Raw genomic sequence first — 27,278 nt, forward strand, 5'->3', positions numbered from 1 at the left:
TGAAATGGCAGCTTAGATTAAAGTCCTTTATTCCACCTGGCTTAAACGAATATGTAACAATCAAACCTGTTTTAACATCTAAAGCAGAAAATATTTGATTTGTTGTATTCACAAAATGTTAACATGTCCATTCATTTGAACTATATATATGAGATATTTTATATAAGAATATATATGCAAATATTTTAATTCTACTTGCAACACAATTATATTAATGTGAAATGATTGTTGGCACATTCATTATTGTGTTTTAAGTTTTTTTATGTACTTGTTTAGGTACAGGATGCATTGCCTGGGTTCAACTTATCTGGATCCAGTGATGTGTTATTTTTTAACAAGTGATATTTTAAGTGTGTTTTCCTTTTAATATTAATTGATATGTACCAACTGAATGGTATTTAAGCAATGAGTAGCAGATGTGTCTTTTATCTGATGAAGTCTAGTTTCCAGACGAAAGCGCTCATTTTTGTATCTGTGTTTGTTTTATAAAAGTTTTCTATTGCCCTAAACGGTGGCCTGGATTCCTTTATATTTTTTTACTACTTGGTTTGCATTTTTACTTTTGGACTATAAGTAAGGATGCTCACCAGAAAATCAATGCTTTTGAACTGTGGTGCTAAAGAAAATCTTTGAGGATTCCATGGACTGCAAGAAGGCTTACTCAATTCTTATGTAAATAAATCCAGTCTATTAAGTGACAAATGGATAAATGTTCAACACAGATTAAATATTATGGTGAGTACATAACTTCTTTGTCTGATATTGTCAATTTCCATTCTATCCTCATCCTGTGGAACAGAATCCCCAGCTACTTTATATCCTGGGTGGACTTAAGGAAGGATGTTCCTGAGCATCATTGAGCCAAATGATGCTCTACCCTGGAGACCAGATCCAATTTGTAATGAGTAATAAAGGTATGGTGAGCAACCCAAGTGGCTGCTGCACATATGTCATCCATGGAAGCTCTAGACTGGAATACATCTGATGTTGCTACGACCCTGGTTGAATGGGCTCTGACAACTGAGCAATGTTATATAACAAATGTATTATGTAATGGATAACTATCTCTGAAGAAGGATGAAAGCGCTTAACTTTTAACTGTTTTGTTTGAAAGATACATTTCATGAAAAAATGAAAATTATTCTTTTTGTTGTAATACTTTCCTTGATGGTCATTTGTTTCTTAACATCAACTGAGTGATTTACCAAGACTGTGGGAACACTACGCGAGCATTTTTGATTTATTTGGTTGTTACTTCATTTTTACTGCACGGACACACACTACTTCTTGTGATTATTAAGTTAAATAAATGTCTTTATCAGGGAACTAACTTTGAAAGAACTTTCAACAACAAAAATCGATTACATCAGGTCCAGATGCAGCATTTTTTTTATAATGTTAATGTTGTCATACACCCCCATCCATTCTGATGTAGGGGTAGTCCTCCTCTTCAGTAGAAAAATTAGTAAAGAAAAGTTATGTACTTACATAACAACAGATTCATTTTGCCTGATTTTCATCTGGTTCAACACATAGGTTGCCAGATCAGAACTCAACACCATCTCTGCAGATTCTTCTGTTCCAGGGCTTCAATTCTTCCCCTATCCATGATTCCCTATACTCTACCCTAATAGCTCAGATTAAGTTTCCTCCATCTAACACAAATGATTTACAACAGAGAAAATATGACAATAGTTGCAAATAAAACACAGAGGGGGAGAGAAAACAATGTCAGAACAGGACTGTTCACAGACACCCAGTCACTCAAAGGTAATACATGTCAATTTAGGAAAAGGGAAAGAGGATGAACCAAACAAAAATCAGACAACATGGATCTATCATTATGGTAAGTACATGACTTTCATATTCAATGTTATCTATTTTCATCTGATTCAACACATGGGACAGATTGCCAGCTATCAGGTTGGTATCAAGGAACAATGTTCCTGAGGACGGTAGAACTAAAAGAAGACCATGATCTAGACTGTACATCCAGTTTATAACGAAACACAAAAGTATGGACTGTGGTCCAAGTCGCTGCAATGCAAATGTTATCAATGAGTAGCCTTCTAGAAAAGGCTGCTGAAGTAGATATTGTTCTAGTGGAATGAGCTTTAGGCTTAGATTGCAGTGCCAAAACTGGTTTTATTATAGACACAGGAAATGCAGTCTGACAGCCATCTTGAAAAGGTAACTTCAGTGACAACTTTACCAAATTTAAGCTTTGCAAAGCCAATGAACTGATCAGTTTTTCTGAATTGTTTTGTTCTCTGAAGGTAAAATTGACAAAGAACATCTAACATATATAAAATGGATTTGTCTTTGTTTGGGAATCTAGGAAAAAATACTGGCAAATTTATTGACTGAGTTAGGTTTGCTTCAGATGCCACCCTAGAGAGAAAGGATCCATTAGCTCTCAGAAACTCTGTTTACATTAAACACCAGATAGAGAGGTTTTCATGAAAGTATGTCAATGCGAAATCCATCTGGCTGACATAACTGCCACCAGAAAAGTTGTTTTCCATGTCAGGAACTTTAGATCTACTACTACTACTGCGGCCACAGGTTCAAAAGGTGGTTGAGATAGAGCCTGAAGCATAACAGTAATGTCTTATGGAGGAATTGGTTATCTGATTGGAGGACGTAAAAGAAAAGTTCCTTTCAAAAACAATTCACAGATCTTTAGGGCTACGGAAGTCATTCTGGAAAATGTGGAAGTTTGAGATAGTTGCCATTTGAATAACTGGAGGCTTTATCAAAGAGTTCTGATGAAAATTCTAAGATGGGGAGAATGGGTGCTGAGAAAGGGTCCAATACTTCAGAAATAGCCCATATACACAGCCTCATCTATTTGCTATGATATATCTTTTTTATGGCTGGCTTCTGTGAAGCCTATATAATCCTGACAACTGTCAGCTGCCAAACTGGAAAATACATGCAGTTAGCTTCATGAAGTTCTGGTCTAATGGAGGCAATCCAGATGGTTGAGTTGGAAATCTGGATAATACTCCAATATCCATGGAGGATGTACTAGTACAGGTCACAGGAATGGGGAAAGTACAGCTGTGTACACTTAACATAAATGTAGATGTTCGAGTGTATTCACTGTTGCAGTAAAAGTGATGGAATCTCCTGCAGTGGAAGCCCTTGGCCATTCCGATTACCAGAGAATTTTCTCCTCCTCCTGAAGCTGGTGGCTACCCTGACTGATGTCAAGATGTCGGGGTATAAAAAGAGTCAGCTGGCAAAACAACCTCAGTTCTTTCTTACATCTGAGCCCAAAGCAGAGTGCTAGTCAGTGTGTCAGTCGGAACACACCAGGGAAAGAAGACATCTAAGGTCAAGTATCTCATTGGGGAGCTTTTCATATGTTTCTTGACTAGCGTCAGACTAAGTTAATACCTGTCTCCACTGTAGCAAGCAGACACCACAATGGGACTTTTGCTTGTTTTATGTAAATTGTTTGGGCCAGAACACAATGTACCTGTCGGTTCTGTCCTCCAATTAACAGTAAAATGATCAAGCTTAGGGCTGAGATTTTAGAGAGTTGCTAGGGCCATTGTATACTATGTCATCCACTACTTAGGCTGAGGTTGATCTTCCTTAGCACAAGAAGGAAAAGTGCCAAAAACGTAGGGTACTGGGTGATGCTTGCTTGCCATCCAGTAATCCACCTAGGCTTGTTACCATCAAAAGTGGTGAGATGCTTTTACAGTCCCCTATGACGACTGAGGTAGTCTGCTGGTTCCCACTGACTAGGTGGAACACTGAGAAAAGCCTCTGGAAATTATCTTTAGCACCCACTAAAAAGAAGTTATGTTCTTGACATAATGTTTCATCTGTGCTGTTGATCTTCATTGATTCTTGACTGATGGGTTCATTTCCAACATCTCTGAACCGACTCGGCCAATATACACAACTCACACCAGCCAAAAATTCTCGAGCTACAGCTCTAACCACAATGCCTCTCTTCCCATTACCACATGTAACCCTGTAAAATCCCAAGATTAGGTCTGAACGTCCAGGAGTCTTTTGGAGGGGTAGGAGGGCAGGATGTCAAGAATGAATGAAGATTGACAACGCAGATGGAACGCTATGGTAAGAATATAACTTCTTTATCTGATCTTGTCAATCTTCATTCATTCTTGACTGATGACACAGAGTCCCCAACTATTTTAGATCCTGTGCGGCCCTAAGGAAGGATATTCCTGAGCACCATAGAGCCAAAAGATGCTCTTCCCCTGGAGACCATATCTAATTTGTAATGGGTGATAAAGGTATATGGCGTAGCCCAAGTTGCAGCTGCACATGTTTCCATAGAAGCCCTAGAATGAAAGACCGCTGAACTGGAAACATATCTTGTAGAGTGAGCTCTAACTGTAGTTGGCAGTTTGAGTCTATTTTGATTCTATATAAAGGTAATACAGTCTCTAAGTTATTTAGACAAGGTGACCTTTGACACAGGTTTGCCCCAATCTGGATCCTGAAAAGATATAAATAGTTGGTTTGATTTTCTAGAAGATTTTGTTCTGTCTAAGTAAAAACGTAACTGTCTGTGGACGTCCAACAAGTGTAAACAGTACACTCCTTTGTTTGCAAAATTTGGGAATAATACTGGTAAGTCTATGGATAGGTTGATATTAGACTCTGATACCACTTTGGGAAGGAAGGTGGGACTGGGTCTGAGTGATATGTTTTCTTTGTGAAAAATGATAAAGGCATGATTCACACACAAAGCTTGTAACTCTGAAATTTTCCTAGCAGACGTGATAGCTACTATGAAGAGGGTCTTCCAAGATAAAAACTTGAAGTCACAAGTAGGTGCTAGCGCAAAGAGCTGTCGAACTACACATTGTAAGAATAAGGTCAAATCCCATACTGCTACAGGGTCTTTGAATGGGGGTTTTAAATGCACAGCGCCTTTAAGAAAAATTTTTGCATAAACGATGGGACATCAAGGAATGGTCATCAAAGCCAATTATTAAAATTTGAAATGGCAGCCAAATGAACCTTAATTGTGGACATAGAGGCTCCCATTTCAAATAAGGTAGCTAAATATTCCAGGACCTTATCAATTGACGCTGAGAAAGGGTCTATGTAATTTGTACATGCCCAAACTGAAAATCTTTTCCATTTGCTTAAGTAAAGCTTCCTGGTGAATGGTTTATGGGAAGCCAGAGGTATCTTTTGTACTTTTAAGGACAAGTTATTCTGCTTGGCAATTACTGGAATTGGAGAAACCAAGCTGTCAGCTTGAGATTTTGAAGGTTGGGATGCACCAAGCCCTGAGGGTGAGACAGTAGGTCCGGAGCTGGGTCCTGAATCCACAGGCAGCAAACCAAGTGAGGCCAAAGGAAAGTGAACCAGACTTGACTGGGACAGTAAGGTGCAACGAGAATTACTTTGCGTCTCAAACATTGGGCTTTTCTCAGAAACTGTGGGATTAGTGGACTAGGGGGAAAGGCATACAGAAGTCCCGGGGGCCAATCAAGAAGTAGTGTGTCTCTCGGGGACTACACACGAGGGGGTTTACGGCAAAGTAACTGCTGCATTTGAAGTTTATGGGAGAGACGAACAGGTCACAGCACGGCTGAAAGCATCAACAGATCTTCGTCGTTATATTAAGATTGAGAACCACTCGAGGCAAGAGAATGCATCTGCTCAATTTGTCCACAGTGAGGATGGATTTTTCCAGGATATGCTTTGCTACCAGAAAGCGGTTGGAAGCAATAGCCCATTGCCAAATTATTAAGGCTTCCCGACACAGTGGGTAAGACCTGTTCCCTTCTTGTTTGTTGATATACCAGACCACTGACATGTTGTCCAATTGGATTTCAACTGTCCCCAAAGGAAGGGCAGACTTGAATGCTTGCAATGCTAAAAGCACTGTCCTCAATTCTAGGACATCAATGTATAAATTGGCCTCTTGTGGAGACAAAGTGCCTTGAACAGTGTTTCCTCGAAAATGCCCCCCTACCCTTTTGGGAAGTGTCCATGGTCACTATGGCCTTGGGCTGAGGGGGAAAATGGAACGACCCCATAGATTCTCTTCTGGCTTCATCCACCAAGACAAATACTTTTTGCAATGATTTGTTATCAAGACAGGATGGGACATGGGGTGTGTTAGAATCGACCATTGTGATGCCAAGAGCCACTGAAGCAACCTCATGCGATACCTCACTAGGGGAACTAACATTATTGTTGCTGCCATGGTTCCCAGAGCTTGTAGTACCAGATGGCAGGAACTTTGTTTTGGGAAATGATTATTTGAACTTGCGATCTTAGCTTCAACAGCCTGTGGAGAGGAAGGGAGGCTACACAGGAGACTGTATTTAATCTTGCTCCGATGAACTCCAGATCCTGCGTGGGAGTCAACTGTGACTTTTCCTTGTTGACTGAAATGCCGAGTGTTTCAGCAAGATGTAGAGCGAAGTCTATGGTGATTAGCAGTAGATGCCTGGAGGGGGTGGTGAGGAGCCAACGGTCTAGATATGGAACACTTGGAATCTTTGTAGTCTCAAATGAGCTGCTATGAATGCCATGCATTTGGTGACCACCCTGGGGGCTGTGGTGAGACCAAAGGGCAGTGCTCGGAATCGGTAATGACTGGCTCCTAGCCAGAAGCGGAGATATCTTCTGGAGCACTTGTCCATTTTTATATGGTAATACGCATCATGAAAATCTATACAGCACATCCAATCGATTTCCTCCAAAAAGGGGAGGATAGACTGAACTGTGCCCATCCAGAATTTGGTTTGTTGAACAAATTTGTTCAGTAGGCTGAGATCCAGGATTGGTCTCCAGTCCCCTGTCTTTCTTGGCACTAAAAAGAATCTTGAGTAAAATCCTGATCCTATTTGGTCTGGTGAGACTACTTAGATGAGTCTTTTTTGAAGCAGCTTTTGAATCTCTACTGCTGCTAGATCCCTCTGACTGGGTGGAACATCGGAGATTCGCTTTTGGAGTTATGGCAAAAGGTTGAAGGGGATGTGGTAACCTCTGGTAATTATTTTCTGCACCCAGGTATCCGAAGTTATTGTAAGTCAGGCTGAATGGTGTAGAGAAAATCTTACCCTGACTGCCTCCAGAGGTAAGCAACTGGGCCTCCGTTGAGGAGCGCTGATAGAGTTGTCCAAGAAAGGAATCTCTGGAACTCTGGCTACATGGACCCCCTCTGCCACAGAGGGGAGGGAAGCCTCTTCCAGAAGAGTTCTCCCCTCTGCCATAGGGGGAAAACTCACCACGTGTGTCCTGAAAAGACCCTTAGGTCTTCTTGAACCATATTTTTCCACTCCGCTAATTCCTGGAATAAGGTCGTTGTGGAGCGGAAAAACAACACCTACAGAAGAAAGGGTCTTTCCGTCTTTTTCACACCTGGCTAATGTGTCTCTAACTTTCGGGCCAATGAAGGACCATCAACAGCAGCGTTGATGAAGAAAGACTTAAAGGGTTCCGCAAAGTCACCTAAGCACATCCAGGCGTGATGCCCAATAGCAACGCCTGTACCCGCTGCTCTAGACGTCTCTTCTGCTTTATGAGCAATAAGCCGCATGGACGAATTTGAGATAGACTCCAGGGTAGCAAGCTGAGAGGCAACCTTATCCCAAACCTTGTTAGACACTGCTCCTGCAAGGGTGTCTGATAGCTCAGTTATCAGATCCCTTTGCAGTCTAGTAAAGTGTGCCAAGAAGTTCAAAGACTGACTAGCAAAGGTCATTGATGCAAAGACCCACTTCCCAAATCTGTCCATCATTCGAGACTCTCAGTTAGGAGGATGGGCAGTTGATCTCTCCTCGGCGAGTTCCTTTTTGGTGGTTGCCGCCACCAGCATGACATCCACTGCTAGACCCTTTGACCAATGGGGCTGATCTTCTGGGGCTGACAAAATCTTATCCGGTCTCCAGGGAATAGGCTCTATGGAGTTAGGAGCCTTTCACAGTCGCTGAACGATCAACTTAACCAGATCGTCAGTGGGCGGGTTCACCCAAGAAGTAGATGGGCGGGCAAGAAAAGGATGCAATGATACAGATTCCTCAAAGGATGGGTTTGAGGATTTCCAGTCACTTCACTGTTTTAGGATTTCTAAGATGTTTCCGAAGGAGACGTCTTCTTCATCATAATTTTTATCATAATATGTGTCTTCTGTGTCAAATTCTTCTGGAGAATACAGTTGCTTCTTCTTGCACGTTCTCTTATGGAGTGGCTCCTCAGGGAGAGGTTCTGAGGAGGACTCCAAAGGGGGGGGGGGCCCTGAATCGGGGTGTCTTGCAGCTCTTGTGCCCACTGTCCAGACGTATAGCTTGTGAGAGCTGCGAACCAGAGGAGATATAAATATGGCACTCCAATGAGGGTGGAGCCAGCTGGAAGCCTGCTGAGGCCAAAGCTCTCTCCATACTCTGGAAGGCCGGCCCACCCGAAGAGAGATGGGAGCCCGGAACCGAGAAGACAACCTGAGAACCGGGGGTCACATTCCACTCCGATAAGCCACCACCCAGAGAAGGAGCTGAGAGAGGGCTCGAAACTGCCATGGCTCTGAGAGCAGTGGATGGCACCATGGACACAACTGGAACTGTTCCAAGGATGTTGGAACAGACAGCCAAACCATGGTCTTGGGTGTGCAATGGATCCAACGGAGCCAAAGACCACAGAGACGACTTCAGCACCGAGGTGAGGTCCACCGTCGGCACTGAGGTAGCTGGTACCGGCAGCGTCGAAGTGGGGGGCTCCAAACCTTAAAGGGAGGTCAAAGGAGGATAAACTGGTGGAGTCCTTGGACAGTAAGCCTCGGCTCCGGGTGGGAGAAAGGTTTGTGAAGGTGCGGGGAGACCCCTGACTGCCAAAAGCTGGTCCACCAATCTGACTATGTCCAATTCTGAGAGAATCCTGGAAACTCGGATAGACATTCCCGAAGGGGACTCCGGCCTATCCAGAAATGGACTTCGTTGTTGACCCAAGAATGGGTCTACTGAAGGGGACTATCTAGTCCTGGGAATTATAATTGTATTGACTTTTGGCAACATAGGCAGTTGTAGGGAAGAGGAACCTGGAACTGAATGAGGGGAAAGTGGTGATGGTGCAGAAACCATTGTCGATGCCGAAGAGGTTATCGGCGCCAAAGCGGTGGTCGGTGCAGAAGAGGTTTAAATCGGTTCAGTGACTGATGGCACCAATGTAGACTGAGTCACTTTCGGTGCCAAAGGCAATGATATTGTCATTTTCAGTCCTTTGCTTTCGGTTCCGAAGATACTATCGGAACCTGTGGCTTTTGGGACTTTGCTTCATGTGCCGAAGGAGATTTCAGCACAGAGTGGCTTCTTTTCTTCACATCTGGCTTGGGAGATTTTGAAGTCTCGGCCTCAGATAGGGCTTCACTGAAGGGATATTTTAACAAGCCTTTTAAGATAAGCTTACTGCGCCTCTCTGCTAAAGTACTGGTGTTAAAGCCCTGACAAATTTTACAAGTTATGTCCAGCTGAGGGGGACCCAAACAGTACACGCAAGAAACTTGCCCATCAGAGTTGGGCAACTTTCTGCCACAGTCCTGACATTGTTTAAAACCAGATGTCTCCTTTTACTTTTCCGCCATATCCAAATCACTCTAACACACACACACACACACACACACACACACACACACACACACACACACACACACACACACACACACACACACACTTACACGTAGAAAGAAAGGGAGGGAGTTTTTTTTTTTTTAAGATCTACCAACAATGGTATTGAAGAAATACCCTAAAGGTAAAGAGAGAGAAAAAAGGGAAGAGGATACAAACAATAGTATTTAAAGGCTACCAAAAGTAAGAAAGAAAAAGGGGGGAAAAGAGGCCTGATGCCAACAATGATAATAAGAAATACTGTTAGGTAAAGGGGGTGGGCAGAAACAGTCGGAAAGCAGTCACACATACAAAAAAAGGAGGCAAAACTATCCAGAAAGAGTTAAAAATCACTAGAAATGACAATAAGAAAAAGAAAATTTAAACCACTTAGCTGAGAGCATCGGCTGACCCATCCAATTTTCAGTGTGGCAAATGAGATCTGAGGTAATGGGAAGAAAGGCATTGTGGGTAGAGCCTTAGCTCAAGAGTTTTTGACTAGAGCGAGCTATGTATAACCGCGAGTCGGTTCCTAGAGGTCAGAACCAAACCAATCAGTCAAGAATGAATGAAGACTGACAACATCAGATTCTGTGGTTATGCTTTGAGTGCAAGAATTGGGCAATCATTCAGGGGCACTGATAAGGCTTCTTGGAAAAGGGACCATGGAAGTCCTTGTTATGCAGGCTACTTTTGCCTCTAGGGCAACATCCATTTGAGTTACCTCCACCTCAGCCACAAGGAGGTCTATTACATGGAGAATCATGGTAAGAACTCTGATTTATGGAACCACATCTTTTTCCCATTCCTTTGATTTCTAGAGAATTTCTGTGAAGTGGAAAAACGGACTCCCACTGCAGACAGAGTCCTGTCATCCTGCTTGCTCCTGGTAAGAGTGTCTTTAACTTTGGGTCCAAACAGTGTGGATCCATCATAGGGAGCATTTATGAAGGATGGCTTAAAACTTTCCGCAAAGTCAAAAAGGTGCATCCAGCCATGATGACACATGCTGATGTTGGTGCCTGACACCCTGGCTATACCATCAGTTATACTGGAGAGCAGTTGCATGGCTACATTGGAGGTCAACTGTACAGTAGATAGCTGGGAATCTACAGGCAAGATACCTGAAAGAGACTTGTATAGCTCCTTGGTCAAGTTTCTCTGGTACCTAGTAACATGAGCCAAGTAATTCAGTGATCTGAGAGAAAAAGTCGCTGAGGTACAAGTCCTTTCCCAAACCTGTCCATCACCCTAGAATCTGTTAGGAGAAGGAACAAAGGAACTTTCTTCACATAATTCCTTTTTTTGGCCACTGCCACAACAGCATCTAGTGGGGGACCTTTGCTCCAATATTTCCTCTCTTTTGGAGCTGCCGACATCCTGTCTGCTTTTTTGGGTATGAGTTCCACCACATCAGCGTCCTTCCATGCCCGTTGAGCCATAAGACTGATAAGGAGGGTCAATGGGTGGTACCACCCAGGACGATGATGAGCCAGAACAAAACATTTCCAAGAACACTGACTTGTCAGGTGAAGGACTCTTGGTACACCATCCCCCTCTGTGCTTCTTTGACTCAAGGATCTCATCAAAGGTGGCTTCTACAAAGGGAGAGTGGAAAGACCTTTCACCTTTATCCAAATCAGTGTCTTCTGTGAAAGATACAGGAAGTAAGTCTATGTGCTTCTGTTTGCATGTCTGTTTCTTGTGAACTGTTTCAAGTGGGAGACCAGAAGGTTCAGAATCAAATAGAACTAATATAGCATGTGATCTCAGAAGCTGAAGGTTCCGACTGTCCCTGCCTGACATGAAGATGAGAAGAACAGACAGAATCCTGTTGGGGGTTTGGGGCCTTCTCCTTAGGCATGGCTAGGACCCAATGGAAAGCCTCAAAGGCTGAAGCTGCAATCAGTTCTGAGAACCTACCTCTGTTCAAGGATAAAACAGATCTCTCAGGATCCGAGCTGTTAAGAGCCAAGGACTGAGAGGTAGGAACAGCTCCAATAACATTGGTGTTGACTGCCTCCTCAAACTCCAGCACCAAAGCTTCAACCCTGTGTCTCTCCTCAATCCAAACTCATCAATGTGGAGAGAGAGAGATAAAGATGCTATCGGAGTTCAAATAGCTAAGACTGTTGATGCCAATGAAGGCACCTCTGTGCAGGATGGAACCAGAGAGACCAGTTCCAGCATACCATGGACAAGTACTGGAAAGAAAACAGGGGGGTAGGTTGGACCGATACTCAGTGCATTCCCAGTGGATGGTACCAAGAGAACCCCAAGCTAGATTTGCATGTTGAGAAAGTTCCTCATCATCCTATCAACATCATGTTCTGAAAGGCTTTGGGACAATCGGGAGGAAGAAGCCCCTGAGGGTGTCTAGAGTATCTCCTTTCTTGGAGAATCAGGGAATGAAGCCTTGGGCTCACTGGTTCCAGTGAGAGCCATGGCTGAGGAGAAGATGAATGGAAATGAGAAGCTGACGGTTCCAACCTCTGAGCCGATTTTAGATCTAGTCCAACCTGTATCGTCAGATATAGAGAGCGTTTCCTGTACACTTCTGATAAAGATTTTTCACTTTTTTCAGGTTTATCTTTCTCTTTTTCTTTGTCATTTTCTTTCTCCTAAGATTTTTCCTTGGCTTTACACTTGTCCAACTTGATGTATGGAGAAATACTGGTAAAGAAGGACCTGCTGAAGTTGACGCCCCGTCTGTGGAGGAAGGAGGCCTTTAACTATAAGTTTCTCTCTTCTTGTTTGAAGAACTCTGGCACTAAAAGAAGCATAAGACTGACAATCTTAGTCTAAGTGAGCAGCACCCAAACAGTATACACAGAGTAAATTGGGGTCTTGGGTGGGCAGTTTGTGCCTACATTGAAAGCACTTCTTAAAACCTTGCAAACACATACTACTAAATATTCGGACTCCTAACAACTACAGTAAAAGGAACAACACCATGTGACACCCTTGCACTAGCTCAGTAATCAATGAGCCTCAATCCTCACTACTATCACCAGTGAGGGACATACCCATTGGAAGGATGACAAGTGCACACACACACAGTAAAGTACAATTTCCCTTAAGAGCATACAGGGATCACAGTCAGTCTGGGGCTGGCTTCTCCCTCTTTCTCCAGATCCCCAGTAAGACTCCACAATGGCACAGCTATAAGGTTGAGATCTCAGTTGAGTGGTCAAGCCAAAACCTCTAGCACCCTCTCTGTCCAACCAATGCTTCATGTCCCTGCTCAAGTAACTGACACTGACACACACACACACACACACACACACACACACACACACACACACACACACACACACACACACACACACACACACACACACACACACACACACACACAAAACACACGCACACACGCACACACTTTGAGATTTGATTTATGCACAAACATAAACACGCAACCTGGGAAAGGCTGGCACAGGTTTACTAGCTATGCCCTCAGTTAGGTTTAAATATATTTAATAATAAATAATAAAAGAACAAGACGATACTCAATCAACACAGTAACTACAGAGTTCAGAATCACAGGAAATATTTTAAAACAACATTTCAGGACAGCCTCAAATAAATACAGAAAACATCTAAACTAATCTTTACTATATTCCTATATATGTCTAGAATAAATACTATACCTAGATCTTACTTACAGAGCAACACATAGGCAGATGTGCTGACTGAATGTTTCTAGGCCCAAGACAAGATACAAAATGCCCAGTCTCTCTTATCTGAGAGAGTTCTTAAATTAATATCACATATTACTGCTAGGTTAGCCTGGATGACATCACTCTTTGTCACCTGCCTTCAGTTCCCAGGCTAACAGAAACGAACAGCTCTGTGTCAAAAATACACATCTGTCAGATGTTTGCCTAGAACTGGAAGTTGTAAAACAATTAAACACTTTTGCATTTTAAACCTACTAATTATTTCTGTTTCAAGAGAATAGAAAAACCTCTAGCTGTAGACACTGTGTCTGTTACACTGAAACTGAGAGATAACACAATTGTAAAACAATTTCCACTTATTTTCTTGAGGTTTTGCAAGTTAACTCTGTATGTTCCACTCCTACTATTAAAACATACATTTGCACAGGGATATAGTTTATATATATTTCCGTTCTTTTCCAGTAGGGTACACTGTGGTTACATTCTTGAAGCTCAGTACATAACATACAGTTCTGTATAAATCATAGCAATAGTCACAAATTACATATGATTATTTACAAAATTCCAGATAGATGAGCTGCCAGTGTCACACACAACATCAAAAGTATGAAGACCTATCAGACAAACAACAACACTCATACAGCTTACTGAATTACACAGCTAACTTATTATAAATATATGCTACCACACTACAGCAACTTCCAGAGCTAATTATATAACGACATAACTAACTGAAGTGTGAACCTAAGTCCTATCAAAAAAAAACATGCTCTAATAAAATACTAGACAGTTTAAAACTCTTGATAGGAAAGGAAGAAAAGGCTGAAATCTGAAAAGGATACGCACCACCAGATAAGCTCTCGAGAACGCATCCAAAGTCTTTGGCAGCTAACAAGATCAGAGGTAGTAAGGTGGAGTACAGAGAATTATGGGTAGGGGAGGAGTCAGAACCCTGCAACTAAAGAAGCTTCAGAGTCGGTGCCGAGGCTGGATCCAACAACGCATGTGTTGAACTGGATGAAAACAGACAACATTGGAGCACTGGTTTAGCAGATCAGAAGGGGGGGGGGGAAGCACCTCACAGCATGTTAGCAAAAGTATTTGAATCACTCACACCAGTATTTGCAAGATGTCCCATACTCTTTACATTTGTAACACAAAAATGACGAATATGTTTACAAAAAGCATTATTATTTCTTTGGTGTTATTAGACAATTTCAACTCATTCCATGCTTTTCAGCAGCAATACTTTTACAGATTCAGCATATCATCACACCAACAAAAGGAAAAGGCCAGTTACATTTAAATATCTGCTGAAATTGAACATTGTTGAAGTGGCCTTATAATAACTGCTAGAAAAACTGTTGTTGAGATCAGAAAAATGGTGTCATGAGGAAAGCTTCACATATGTAAAAGGAAGGAAACATTTTCAGATAAAATGTTACATTAACAAATTTATTAGTTATTCAAATTTTGTACCTTGCTGAATCACAATGGAGTCCAACCTCAATTTTATCTCTGCTCTTTCCACAATCCTTTCTTCAACAGTATTTTCTGTAATAAGACGGAAAACCCGTACAGCCTTCTTCTGACCAATACGATGAGCTCGATCCTACCAAAGGAAATATACTTAAAACAGTGTTGATGAAACTTAACCTTGCATGCACAGCACAACATACAGTTGCCTTTGAGTACTCAAATAAATAGTAGGTCTTTAAGAGAGAGAAGAATCAAAGCAGATTCAGTAATGAATTGGTGTTCTAAACTTCCTTGGCTCCAAAGTCAGTATGAATTTTCGAGGCAGTATTTATCTCTTGGCTTGGGCCACCCCATCAATGATAGCATCTTGTACCATCTATCTGAACGTGACACTGGCTCATCATCTTAATTTTTTCTAAGGAAACATAATCTTCACCTGTCAAAAAAAGAAAGGCTTCTCAAAGAAGTTCTTTACTGTAACTATGAGGTGTGCGAAAATGGATTGTGAACCCTATACAGACTTCAGGACACTAAAGCTAAGAACTTCCAGTAAAAAGCAATAATGCAGCCATAGTCAAACAGGGGAATAAGAGCTTTCTAGATGATGTAAGATATGCATTTCTTAAACACGTTTTTAGGCAGAGCCTCAATGAGCAGAGGAAAATTACATGGAATTTAAAAACATCCTCCAGTTCTAGGCTCAATGGAGTAAAGTTCCCCAAGTCCAGAACCTCACCCTGCAAAAGATCCTAAACCCTTCTGACCTTGGGGACAGCCGAAGATTGCTCCCAGATGAATACATCCCTAAATCTACCTAGCATTTGGGTAAAAGAAAAATTCTGTTTGGATTCCTGAACCTGTTCTTCATCACAGGAAAGTGAATGATCCTGCTGACAGGTCCAAAACCTCAAACACTAGACCCCCTTCAAAATCAGGATCCTTAAATGGTTGACCAGTGCTGAAAGTACCGGCATTAGTCATAAATTGGATATGCACCCGGTAATCAAGTGCTGTCCAGTCTGCAGCCCAGGAAAACCAGGACCTGTGCTGGGGCCATGTGAGATTTTTTTTTTTGTAACTTATAGTAAAACCCAGACCTGTCAGGAGCTGTGGTGTGAAGTGTACGTGGTGAAGAAGAATTTCTGGAAAGATAGTCTAAATCAACAGGTCATCTAGGTAGGAAACATCTAGAGTCCCAGAGTGTGACAGAAAGCTACTACTGGAGCTAGACACTTTGTGAGCACCAAATGCAGAGCAGTAAACTGAAAATTTGATGAGCCAGAAGAAAACCCGAGGAATCTCCTGCAAGAAGGATAAATGGGTATGTGTAAGCAGACATCACTCAGATCTAGTGACATTAAGAAAGCTTGGGGGATGAAAGGTAGAATATGAAGAGAGAGCATTTTTGAAAACTGGTACCTTCAAGTAAGTGTTTAGGAGAAACAGGTCTAGGATGGGTCTCCACTGCCCTTCTTTCATTGGCACTAGAAAATTCCTGGAGTAAAATCCTTTTCTAATGAAGTCATTTTGGACTTGCTCAATGGTGCCCTGATTCAATAGGTCTTGAATAATGGGGGCAAGAAGGGACAACTGGTTGTCAGGAGGTTGTAGCATGCCTTTCAGATGGGGAATATTTTCCCAGGACATGGTATAACCATCCTTGATGATGAACATAACCCATTTGTCTGTGGTAATAGTTTCCCAACTGGCCAAGGACAGTGACAATCTTTTGGAAAGAGGAGTGATGGGCTGAGGTCAGGGGGAGGGGCACTGCAGAGGTAGTCTCAGATTTTTGATTCCATAGAGAGGCCTCCCCGATGGAGGTTACCTATGGGTGTTTGTCAGAATACCTTTTCCTAGGGGAGTTTTCTTTGTTTCTGAGATGTCCCAGGATCCCTTCTAATGAAGTAGATAGACTTACGTGGGTCATTCCTATGGTATTTAGGAAATGAGGAGAGTAGAATCTGTCTGCAGTCTTTCATACTCTTACCTTGGTCTTGGAGAGTTCTGAACAGACTGCAGCCTGAGAACCAAACTATAACTTTTTCTCCAAGGCAGAGTCTAAAGGTTTTGAATTCAAATCCTCAGGGACAGGCTGACTGCAAAGCCAAGCATATCTGCAAATAATAAATCCAGTGGCAGCTGCCCTAGAAGACACAACTACAGCACTGTAACTGCACTTAGTGTTGTGCCTGGCTATTTGAGTGGCCTGTATAGCAGGCTTTGCATTTTTTGCTTTGACTTGGCTGGAGGAGGGTCCAGCATAACATTTTTTAAGGAACGTAAAGTCAGAGATCAAGTATTTTGTCATTTGAGTCTGGTAGTTAATTGCCCTAAAAGCAAAGGTACCAGAGGTGTAAACCTTCTTTCCCCATCTATCTATAACCCTACTATCTTTGTCCATAGGTAGGCCATTAGCACTGGACAGAAGCTTAGAGGGCTTATCTGAAGACAGACAGAGAGAGAGAGATACTGTAGAGGGGTCTGCCATTGGATTCTTGTACGAGTATTTTAGGTCAACAGGCACTTCAGTAGATAAATTGGGGTCTGAAATGTTGGACTGTCGATCATTCTAGCCTCTGTACCTTTTTTTTTTGTGTGCAACAGGAACATCCGAAGACATGTTTTCAGCCATGTTGGAATGGGCCAAGTGTTTATGACGTTGACTCTACAGAAAGATATTAAGGAGGAAAGCCTCATCCTAAGGATTTTGGGAATGAACAACTGACAAACTGAGCAAGATTTGTGATCATGTTCCGGGCCTACGCAAAACAAGTCCTTGTATGGAATCTGCCTATCACACTTGCAATTAACCATCTTAACTGACATCTAACTTTCAACAAAATAATGTAAGTACAAAGGAGGGTTCCCCAGTGGGACACTAATATGGACAAATGACAGAAGCAAAGTTACTAGTGACCAAATGGCAATCAGTCTGATGGATACATGACCTGCATCTGGACAGGTGGAGAGACCGACTGAGAATCCACACTCGTACTTCCATCTATATACTCCAATGCATATGGGCTGCGGTCATGTGGGAGATGTACGACCTTGGGAAGGTAAAGCTTTGGTACCCCGACTGGACATCAGCATTAACAACCAATATGTTAGGAATACCCTTAACAGTGACTTGCAGTCAGGACATCAATGAATCTAGCCAAAGCCACCACCTCTTGTGGGAATTCAGTCAGAGACTGCTGCCCTACCACATGGTAAGTCTTCTGTCTCTTATTTGAATGCACTGCAACAGTGACAGAATGCCCAAGGGAAGACATATCAACACTGGCAATGGATTCTGCACCCCTGACTTCCCCCTGCACCTAAAGGATTTGGTTCTCCCATACCTGAAGCAGGCAATGGTACACCTCCAGAGCATGTGAACTTGCAATTCTGGCAGTATAAGACAGCAAGAGAAACTTGATGGCCTTAGTGCAGAAGAGAAACACTAAATGGTTAAAAACCCCATATAAACCTAGAATTAGCTTAAAATAAACAATATTAACTTTTATACTGTAACAGAAATAAAAGTCCAAGTGCATACGACTTTCCAAAAGGAAAAAACAAGCAAATCAGCAAACTACACAATTTAAATACATATAGAAAAAGGCAGAGGGAGGAATAAAAACCCAAAAGGGTCTCTTAACTGAGTTCTGTAGCCGAAGTAATCCAAACAGAACAGCAGTCTTCCCAGAGATCCTTCTCTTACTGTGGCTCTAGAAAACAGAACGGGTCCTTCCTGTCTGTGGGTCTGAAGGGCAGACTAGTCTTACCAGGTAGTCCTTCATACCCACAGAGAAGCAGTGGGAGGAGCTTATATATATATATATATATATATATATATATATATATATATATATATATATATATATAAAACTGTTGGGTCTGTTTACATAGCAGTTTGACTTGTTTATGCTTAACAAAAAAGGAAATAAATTATTTTCTCAAAGAAGTATTCAAATTCAAGTAACATTAACATACCACCGAATATTTAAAGTATACAATATACTTTCCTCATTTTCTTGTTTTATAAGACATGCAGGTGGGCTAAACAGACTTGCATCAATCCTTGTGAAATATCACATAGGATCAACTCATAAATGCCACTAGGAAAAGGGCTTTCCTCAAAACCCAAAAGTCAGACAAATATATTGGCTCAAACAAATGCTAAATTAACTTTACTATGACTGGCGGTCTTAAATGTGAAACATTTAAAATGAAAACCATCTTCTATATCAATGAGTCTGGTTGCATGGACTAAAGCAAACATGCTGACAAAGTTACCACATGCAATTTACTGAAAGGTAAGCTAAATCTGACATAACTAAAGAACAGCAGTACTCTAAGACAGAAGGCTGAGTGACTGGAAGTAGGTCTATAATTTGTTAGGCTATCTAAAATGAAAACAGATGTCATTAGCTAAGGTAAAATGTCTTGGCATCATGTTTGCTTGTGTTTTTTTCATGACATATAAAAACCTACGAAAGAAAAAGCACTGCAGCTAACTAGAGATAACCATACAGGCAGTTAATATGAAAGCCAGTAAATATGAATGACGGAATCTTTCCCTTTGCTGCAACACAGCATAGTTTGGATTTATGGAACTTCCCATGGAAATCTGGATACTATTTGTTACAAAAGAGACATTCACTGCCTTCTGAAGCACTTTCCAAACTCTAGCAGGGAAAGCATAAAGCAGACCATGACTCCAATGAAAGAAGGCATGTGTTGTTTTGATGACACATGCAGTTTTTTTTAGACAGAAAATCAGAAGCAGTGCATTCTGTTGGAGAGCAGCCAGTTCTGTCTGTGAATGACAGCAAAACCACAGTCCAGGTTTTACTCTATAAAGGCTGTATGCCGAGACACTAAGAGGTCTGTGTGTTTCATTAAATAAGTTGTGGTTCACGTTTTGGTGTTCTGTGAAATTAGCTCTTTGGTTTCACTGGCATTTTGTGGTCGTATATATTTCTGTCTGTGAATGACCCTACTTTAGTACTACTGATTTTCATTCATACCTCACAGTGAAGTTTCTGTTCAGTGTCAGCTGTCAAACTGATGTATCTTGAAACATGGGCAATAGCACAGCTATTTTTTTTTTATATAGACAAATTGCAAACCTGGAACAACTGCACCTGATATTTCACTCAGCACAGGAGTTGAACTGTCTGTATTAAAACTATCCCTGCTTACATGGCATTGTAAAAGGGTTTCAAGGCTAACAAGTCAATGACTACAAGTCCTCTTGGAAAAGAGTAGGGAATTGCAGGCATCCTAAAATGAAAGAGAATAAAGTGAGCTTTCCAAGCAAATACGAAGCACTTGTGAAAAGAGATGAAGAATGGAGCTGTTCTCCTGAACAGACTCAGAGGTCTGGCCAACTACAGCCAATCTGGTAAAATCTCCTTTATGAGGGAGAAAGTGGTCAAAATGTCAGAGTTACCAGATGGAAATTAGGGTCCAATATTTCTTCTTGTGTAAAGTCTGGAATGAGGAACCACGGCTCACTTCGAAGCCATGTATCCACCACCCTTGATCTACTATCCTATTGTAGTCATTTTCTTTTATTTAAAATTTAGAAGAAACTCACAATGTGTACTCCCTTCACCTATGGCAAATGTTGTCCAGCAATGTGTCTATGACTGTGCCCATAAAATGAACAGAATAAGATGGGATCAACTGGGAAGTTTTTCCCAGTTCATGATTATTTCTAAATTACTAAAGTGTGTGAAAGTAGAAGGCAATTATCCAGATACAAAAATAAGAGAATACACTTTGATCTGACATGGGCCAATACTGGATCTAAGCATACAGTGAATTTTCCCAGTTCAGTTATTAAACCAGAGAGAATGGATGTTATCAGAAAACAATCTTCACCTTGAATATGAGGTATTTCTTATCAGATGGAGAAATAGAAACACGTAGACATGTGATTTCAGTGTCCAGTGCCACCACACACCCTTTTTAATGAAGCACTGATAGTAATAAAGGAAGTAAAATCAGTTTGGATATATGCACGTTTACAACCTTGTTTATGGATGTAAAATCCAAAACAGGACTGAAATAGTCATGTTTTGGTAAGGAAACAACTAAGAATCTTGAAAAGACAAATATTTCTTGCTGCGACAAATTCATTTCATTACTTATTCATATTTTCTGTATCCACATGATGTGGCAATACAAACAGACTCTAAACAGCATCTTCAGCAAACAGGAGACTGAACTGCAAAATTGAAGGCATGGGAATGAAACTGAGTACATACTAGGTAGTTGCTGTGGCAACAAATAGACGACAGAAGAATTTGAAAGCAGTGAAACAGGTTACAGCTCCAAGTATCTGAGAAGGGTGGTTGAGGAGAAGGGATGTTTGAATAAGGAGATAAAAGAGAATCAGAGATGCTGCAGTCAAATGGCACAATGTCAGAGGGTAGTGAAGGTAAACAGGGCCCAGTTTTGAGCTTTTTTATGGGTTAATTTGTTTAAATCAATTTACTCACATTGGCTACATAAGCACTGCATTTGTGCGGGTTTGCGCTTGTTTTAACAAAGCTCCACAAAGTTTGTCAACCAGTTACTGCTTTGCTGTATTTATCTGATCAATCCAAGGGATCTGCTGATTTCTGCAAAACTTAAGTAGAATTTTTCACTGTATTGTGCACTTCTGAACTGTATTTTTACCAAATCACTGCTTATTTGAGCTGTTTTACTGAAATTGTTGCACTTTGCTCGCTGCAGCATAGACTCGATTCAGACCTGGTGAATCTAGTTATGTTTGGATAACTTCAGCACTAAACCAGGCTATCTTTTGTTGGAGAGGATTCCCTGTGCCGTTGTGGCATGAATGTGCAGTTAGAACTCATCTGATTGAAGGTTGCTGGAACAGGGGCTCAGTTTTGAGTTGTTTTTTTTTTTTTTTTTTTTTTTGGTTAATTTGTTTAAATCAGTTTACTTATGTTTGCCACATAAGTACCACGTTTGCATGGGTTTGTGCAAGTTTGCGCACAGTGCACTACCGCACAGCGAGGGATACCATTGGCAGTTATAGACGCAAACATTTTTGCCTGAAAATTTTCCCTTAGTACTCTTCTGATGCTCCATCTGTGAATTCTCGCAATTGTGCCTCACTGACAGGTGTAACATTAAGCGAAGCTCCTGAGGTACCAATACAGATCTTACCCACTAGCCATTCAGATTTTGTGACGACTTCTCCTGTCCTCTACTTTTGGTCTTTCCTGTCCTCTCCCTGTTTCTGACCACATTATCTTACCTAGCACTATGGATGGACAATTTCCCACAGTTTCCGCAGCCAGCCTGGTCAACATGGGCATCCTGTGGCAATGTAGCAATTGCCTCATGTACACTGACAACCCACTTCTTCTAGTTTACACAAATTCAATATGTGAGACATGCATCTATATTCTACAATCCGGACTCCCTCACTCACCAGTCAGTACATCTGACACTAAGCAGGTTGTCAGCATCTCCAGCACCAAACAAACCAACAATAAATAAACCTACGTATGCGAAGGTCCTCACCAAAAGCTTACCTAAACACCGGAGACCTCCTAAACACAAGCAAGCTTCACATAATACATCCCCTGCAGAACATAGTACACATTACATCTGTGTCTCACCAGACAAGCCCCTAAAGCATAACACAATACCAAACATCTTAGTCACAGGTAACTCCATTGTGAGACACACAGATGTCCCTCTCACCAGGCTGGATAAAAAAAAGGTCATGGTCAGTTGTCTGTCAGGTGCCAGGATCTGCCACAACACACATGCACTCAAGTCCCTCAAAAACACTCTTCTGATTCCTTCATAGTCCATGTTGGTGTGAACAACTTGAGACGTACCTCAATGGACTACATGAAGAGACACATGACTGAGCTTTCTCATTATGTATCTCAGACAGGTATGTCCCCAGCCTTGAGCAGCATTTTACCTTTGCATAGGATGATGCCACAAAAAATGATTGACTTCAACAATTGGCTAAGTTTCTGCTGTCATACTAAGGGGATCCAGTATATGTCAGACTGGGATGACATGGTCAACAGACCTTGATGCTTGGACAGAGACAGTCTTCATCTGTCACCCCTGGGATTTCAGCTACTGGCTAAGACTCTTGCCACTCACATAGTGGCTTTTTTAGGCACTGTCAAAAGAACAAAATTCCCCAACATAAAAATACCCTCTGAAAACAACCTCAGGGTCATGCTGCTGAATGCTAGGAGTCTAAACCCGAAACTGCACTCACTGAAAGCAGTCCTTACCTTGGAAGATGCTGTGCAGTCACAGAGACCTGGTTTAAGGCTGTGGACAGCACCCCAGCCATACCGGGTGACATTTCTTTCCACATGTTCAAACCACAGACTGAAGGTGTGACAACTAAAGAAGGTGGTGTATCATTACTCATTAAAGATAAATGCACCTCTAGATTGGTTACACAGCACAAATCCCTGGAATTACTTCAGGTGCAACTGACTGTTGGTAGGATCCCTCTTCAAGTCACTGCCAGCTGTGGGACCCCCTCCATGAAACAGGATATCCACTCAGCCTACCTGAATCTACTTGAGACAATTAAGATACAACCAACACCCAGGATTTGGGTGAATTTAATTACCCGTCAACTGATTGGGTAAATTATACATGTTCTAACTCACAAAGTTAGAAAGGTTCCTGGATTTCATTAGCTCCAGTGTCCTGGATCAGCTGGTTGATATCCCCACAAGGGGCTCAAATATCCTAGATCTGGTACTCGTAAACATGGGGGACCACTGCAGCACCCCCAGTGTACTGCCCTCCCTGGTAAGATCTGACCACAAATCAATCTCATTAGAAGTAACTATAATACCAGTCCCACCTTAGCAGGAGCTAGACTAAAAAACTTCTCAAAGGCCAATTAAAACCTCTTACGAGATGGCATAAATAGCTTCGTAGTAGCCCTCCCCCCAAAGATGGAATGGACACCTTTGTTGGGTTATACATCAATGTTTTATAAGAACATCTGTACAAATGTATTGACTTTGACGTACCTGACAGGACCAAAGTAAGATCTTCAAGGAAGAACAAACCTGTCTGGTGGACATCTGCCATTAACAGGCTATACAATAAGGGAAAGAAATTGCTGTCTAAGAGTAGGAAGAACCAGACTCAAAACTGGTAACATTCCCTCTTCAACTTAAACAATCAAATAAGACGCCTTGTGAAGTCCTCTAAAACTAACTATGAATCCAAATTGTCTTCCACAATTAAGGACAACCATAAAGCATTCTTTAGTTACATCCATACGTACAGAGAACCTGTGGATATAGCAAACCTGCTGGCTGACAGGTTCAGTAAAAACTTCACCTCCTGTCCCTGCGACATATACCCCAAAGCATCCCCACCACATGTCTACCACCTACTTTCTTTAAGGAGCAGGTCTTAAACACCTTCTCCAAGGCCAAAAACACAGCCTCTATGGGACCAGATAACATCCCTGGTTGTGTACTACATTGGTTAAAACAGGAATTAGCAACACCACTGGGTACTCTTTACAAACATAGCTTAAGCACTGGCTTTGTCCCAGAGAAATGAAAAACAGCTACCGTCATCCCTTTGCAGAAAAGGGGGTGTATCCATGAACCTCTGGAACTATAGACCCATTAGCTTGATCAGCCTCATCTGTAAGCCCATGGAGCAAACCATCATGGGCCTTATCGACAAAGATAAAGGAAATCTCCAAATCCTTCAACCCACCCAGTTTGGCTTTGTCAAGGGGAGATCATGCCTGTTAAACTTGGTGGACTTCTTCGAGACAGCCACCAAAGCCCTAGACAAGGGTAAATCTATGCATACGGCCTACCTTGACTTAGCCAAGGCCTTTGACAAAATCCTCCTCTCAGGCATCATTGATAAACTCACCCAGTTTGGTATCAATCCATATACTGTCAGATGGGTTGCAAATTGGCTCATCCAATAGAACTCATACAGTCAAAATAGGGGATTTTACCTCTTTCAACAAACCAGTAACCAGTGCTGTTACACAGGGATCGGTTTTGGGACACATACTGTTCAGAATATACTTCTCCGAAGTCCAGGCAAAAATTAAAGGTCTGTGGCTGATTACTGATGACTGATCAATGAGTCCCCTAACAATGTCAACATCCTGCAAGAGGGACTTACACAGGCTAATGATAAGTGCCAAAGTCATGGTCTTAAACTAAATGCAAAAAATACATTATCATCCCCTTCGGCAAGGGTAATATTCCTGCAAACTACCACATCAATAGCAATACCCTAAGCACCCATTCAGTGGTGAGAGACATGGGCACACAGGTTGATAGCAACCTTACCTTTGACTACCATGTCTCCACAGTGGTAAAAAGGGCATTTTATATTGCGCATCCCATAAGTAAGGGCATTGCCTCCAGAAAAAAGAGGTTATAACCCCCATGTACTCTTCCCTCATCAGCCCAATATTACAGTACAATGTTCCCTTTGGAATGTACCTTTCCAAGCACTTGCAGCAATTGGAGAGACCATAAAGGTTCCTTACAAAGAAAATTCAGGGCCACTAGCATCTGTCATATGTGGACAGACTGAAATCACTGTCACTTTACTCTGTGCTGTACAGACTACTCTGAGGCAACCTGAGCCTTGCATATAAGGCAATCTCTGACCCTGCTTTACTGGGAATGCACATTCACAAATCAATTGGCACATGGGTCACTCACCCTAAGGACTATAACCTGGTATGTGACATCAACAGAACCTGCTGGAGGGACTGATTTGTCTCTCAGAGGTTGCCTCACCTTTGGAATAGGCTTCCAGTTCATGATAAACAGAGTCCCTCGTTGACCCTATTTAAGTATTCTGTGGACAAATGGACGGGTAATTGGAAATGCACCTCAGGGGATCCATCTGTGTCCCTCTTGGATAGGGGCAACAGGTGCTGATTTTAGTATTTTCTTTAAACAGCCACATTTGGGACCAAGGGTTGAATCTAGATAGTCTTGTAAGGGCCCTAGGGCCATTAGCCTAGTAACCTCCTATGATCCTAAAAGAATGCCAAAGAAACTGATCAGTAAGGTGTGCAAAACAGTGGTGTGACCAGTGTTTCTGAACAGTATGGAAACCAGGGCAGTGAAGTAAACGGCTGAAGAAACTAGAGGTGATGAAGATGAAGTGGCTGAGGTGGGTGGATGGATGCCACTGTGGGACAAATGAAGAAAGAACATCAAAGCAGAAGCAGCCAAAGTAGCCCCAGTTGCAGAGAAGATCAAGGAGAGCAGATTACTACGCCTTGGTAACATTCAGGAAAGCAGAAGACCTTTTTTTGTTGGAAAAGCAATGGAAGACAAAAGAAGTAGGCAATTGAAAACAAGGACATAACCAAAAGATGAATGGATTATATGACAAAAAACCTGTGTGAGTAAGGCATGCCTTTCAAAGACTGTAGGACAGTGGCACTGAATTGACAGAGTTGGTGACCACTTACACACTCCAACCCCATGTAGAAAGGTTGATGATGTTAATATATTTATATTTAAAGTTCACAGGTAGGCATCTTTTTGTAGAATATCAGCAAGAAACAACATCAGAATACACAACAAAAGAAAGTCAAAAGTAGAAACTGTGTTTAAATGTTCCTAAGAAGAGCTAAAAAAAAACACAGCAATGAATATCCTGAATTAATTCTGAAATTTAAAAAAACACAGATTTAAGTAATTTAGCCTTTGTAAAATAGGGCATCTCTCAAAAATTGTAGACAATTTAGTACTTCTCTTTTCACAGTCTGAATAAAACATAAAAACTACACAACATCACATAATTCTGAAATCCACAGTACCAAGTGCGTACCTTATTCTATCTTGCAAAGCAAGTTTGCCAAATTCTACATACAGGAAGATGACAGTGGTGCATTAAACTACATGAATACCTAGGGAACACCAGTAATGTAATGCAGTATAAAATGAGCTAAAACCTGTAACTGTTGCTATTATCTTTTTCTGTAATAATTTCTAGCACAGAACCTAGGGCAGAGAAAGAAAGCATTGGAAGGTTTCACTGCTCAATCCACAGTAACTAACCTACAGCCTAAAGGACTGCAACCAAATATTTCCACTTGTTGGGAGAAAAGTAAATGCCTATAACCTATGAGGATATTGTCTGAAGCATGTGAAATCTGAGTAGATGGTGAAAGACCTGTTACACACCCCAAACACTCAGACGGAAGAGGAGATGAAGAAAGGCTTACGGTTTCCTGGAGAACTGGAAACTGCTCAAGGTTGCTCCTTTCTCATCTTCTAGACTTACAAAAGATACCTTTTTGGAAGTAGAGAAGCTCTTGGAATACTTGGTATTTGCACAAAAAGTTCCTTCAGCCCTACCTTTTTTTTTCTTGCCTTTCTAACTTGGTTAAAATGTTCTGAGGTTTATTCCCAAATCAGTTATCAGTATTAAGAGGGGTGTCGAGGATGCTGTCTTGACATTCACAAGAAAATTCAGTATTTTTAGTCAACCA

The 27,278-nt window shown here is 41.6% G+C and overlaps 1 protein-coding gene across 1 annotated transcript in view; it reads right to left on the bottom strand.

The window, feature by feature from the left end:
• The window catches only part of LOC122789775 (probable global transcription activator SNF2L1), a 2,109,210-nt gene that overhangs the window by 801,311 nt on the left and 1,280,621 nt on the right, over nt 1-27,278 (bottom strand). Inside the window, exon 15 of the mRNA XM_044057215.1 lies at nt 14,768-14,900. Coding sequence (XP_043913150.1) covers nt 14,768-14,900 — 133 coding nt within the window. The remainder of the gene's footprint in view (nt 1-14,767; nt 14,901-27,278) is intronic.

Source organism: Protopterus annectens, chromosome 15.part0, assembly GCF_019279795.1.
Source record: "Protopterus annectens isolate FY-2018-M chromosome 15.part0, PAN1.0, whole genome shotgun sequence".
Taxonomy (NCBI): Eukaryota; Metazoa; Chordata; order Ceratodontiformes; family Protopteridae; genus Protopterus; species Protopterus annectens.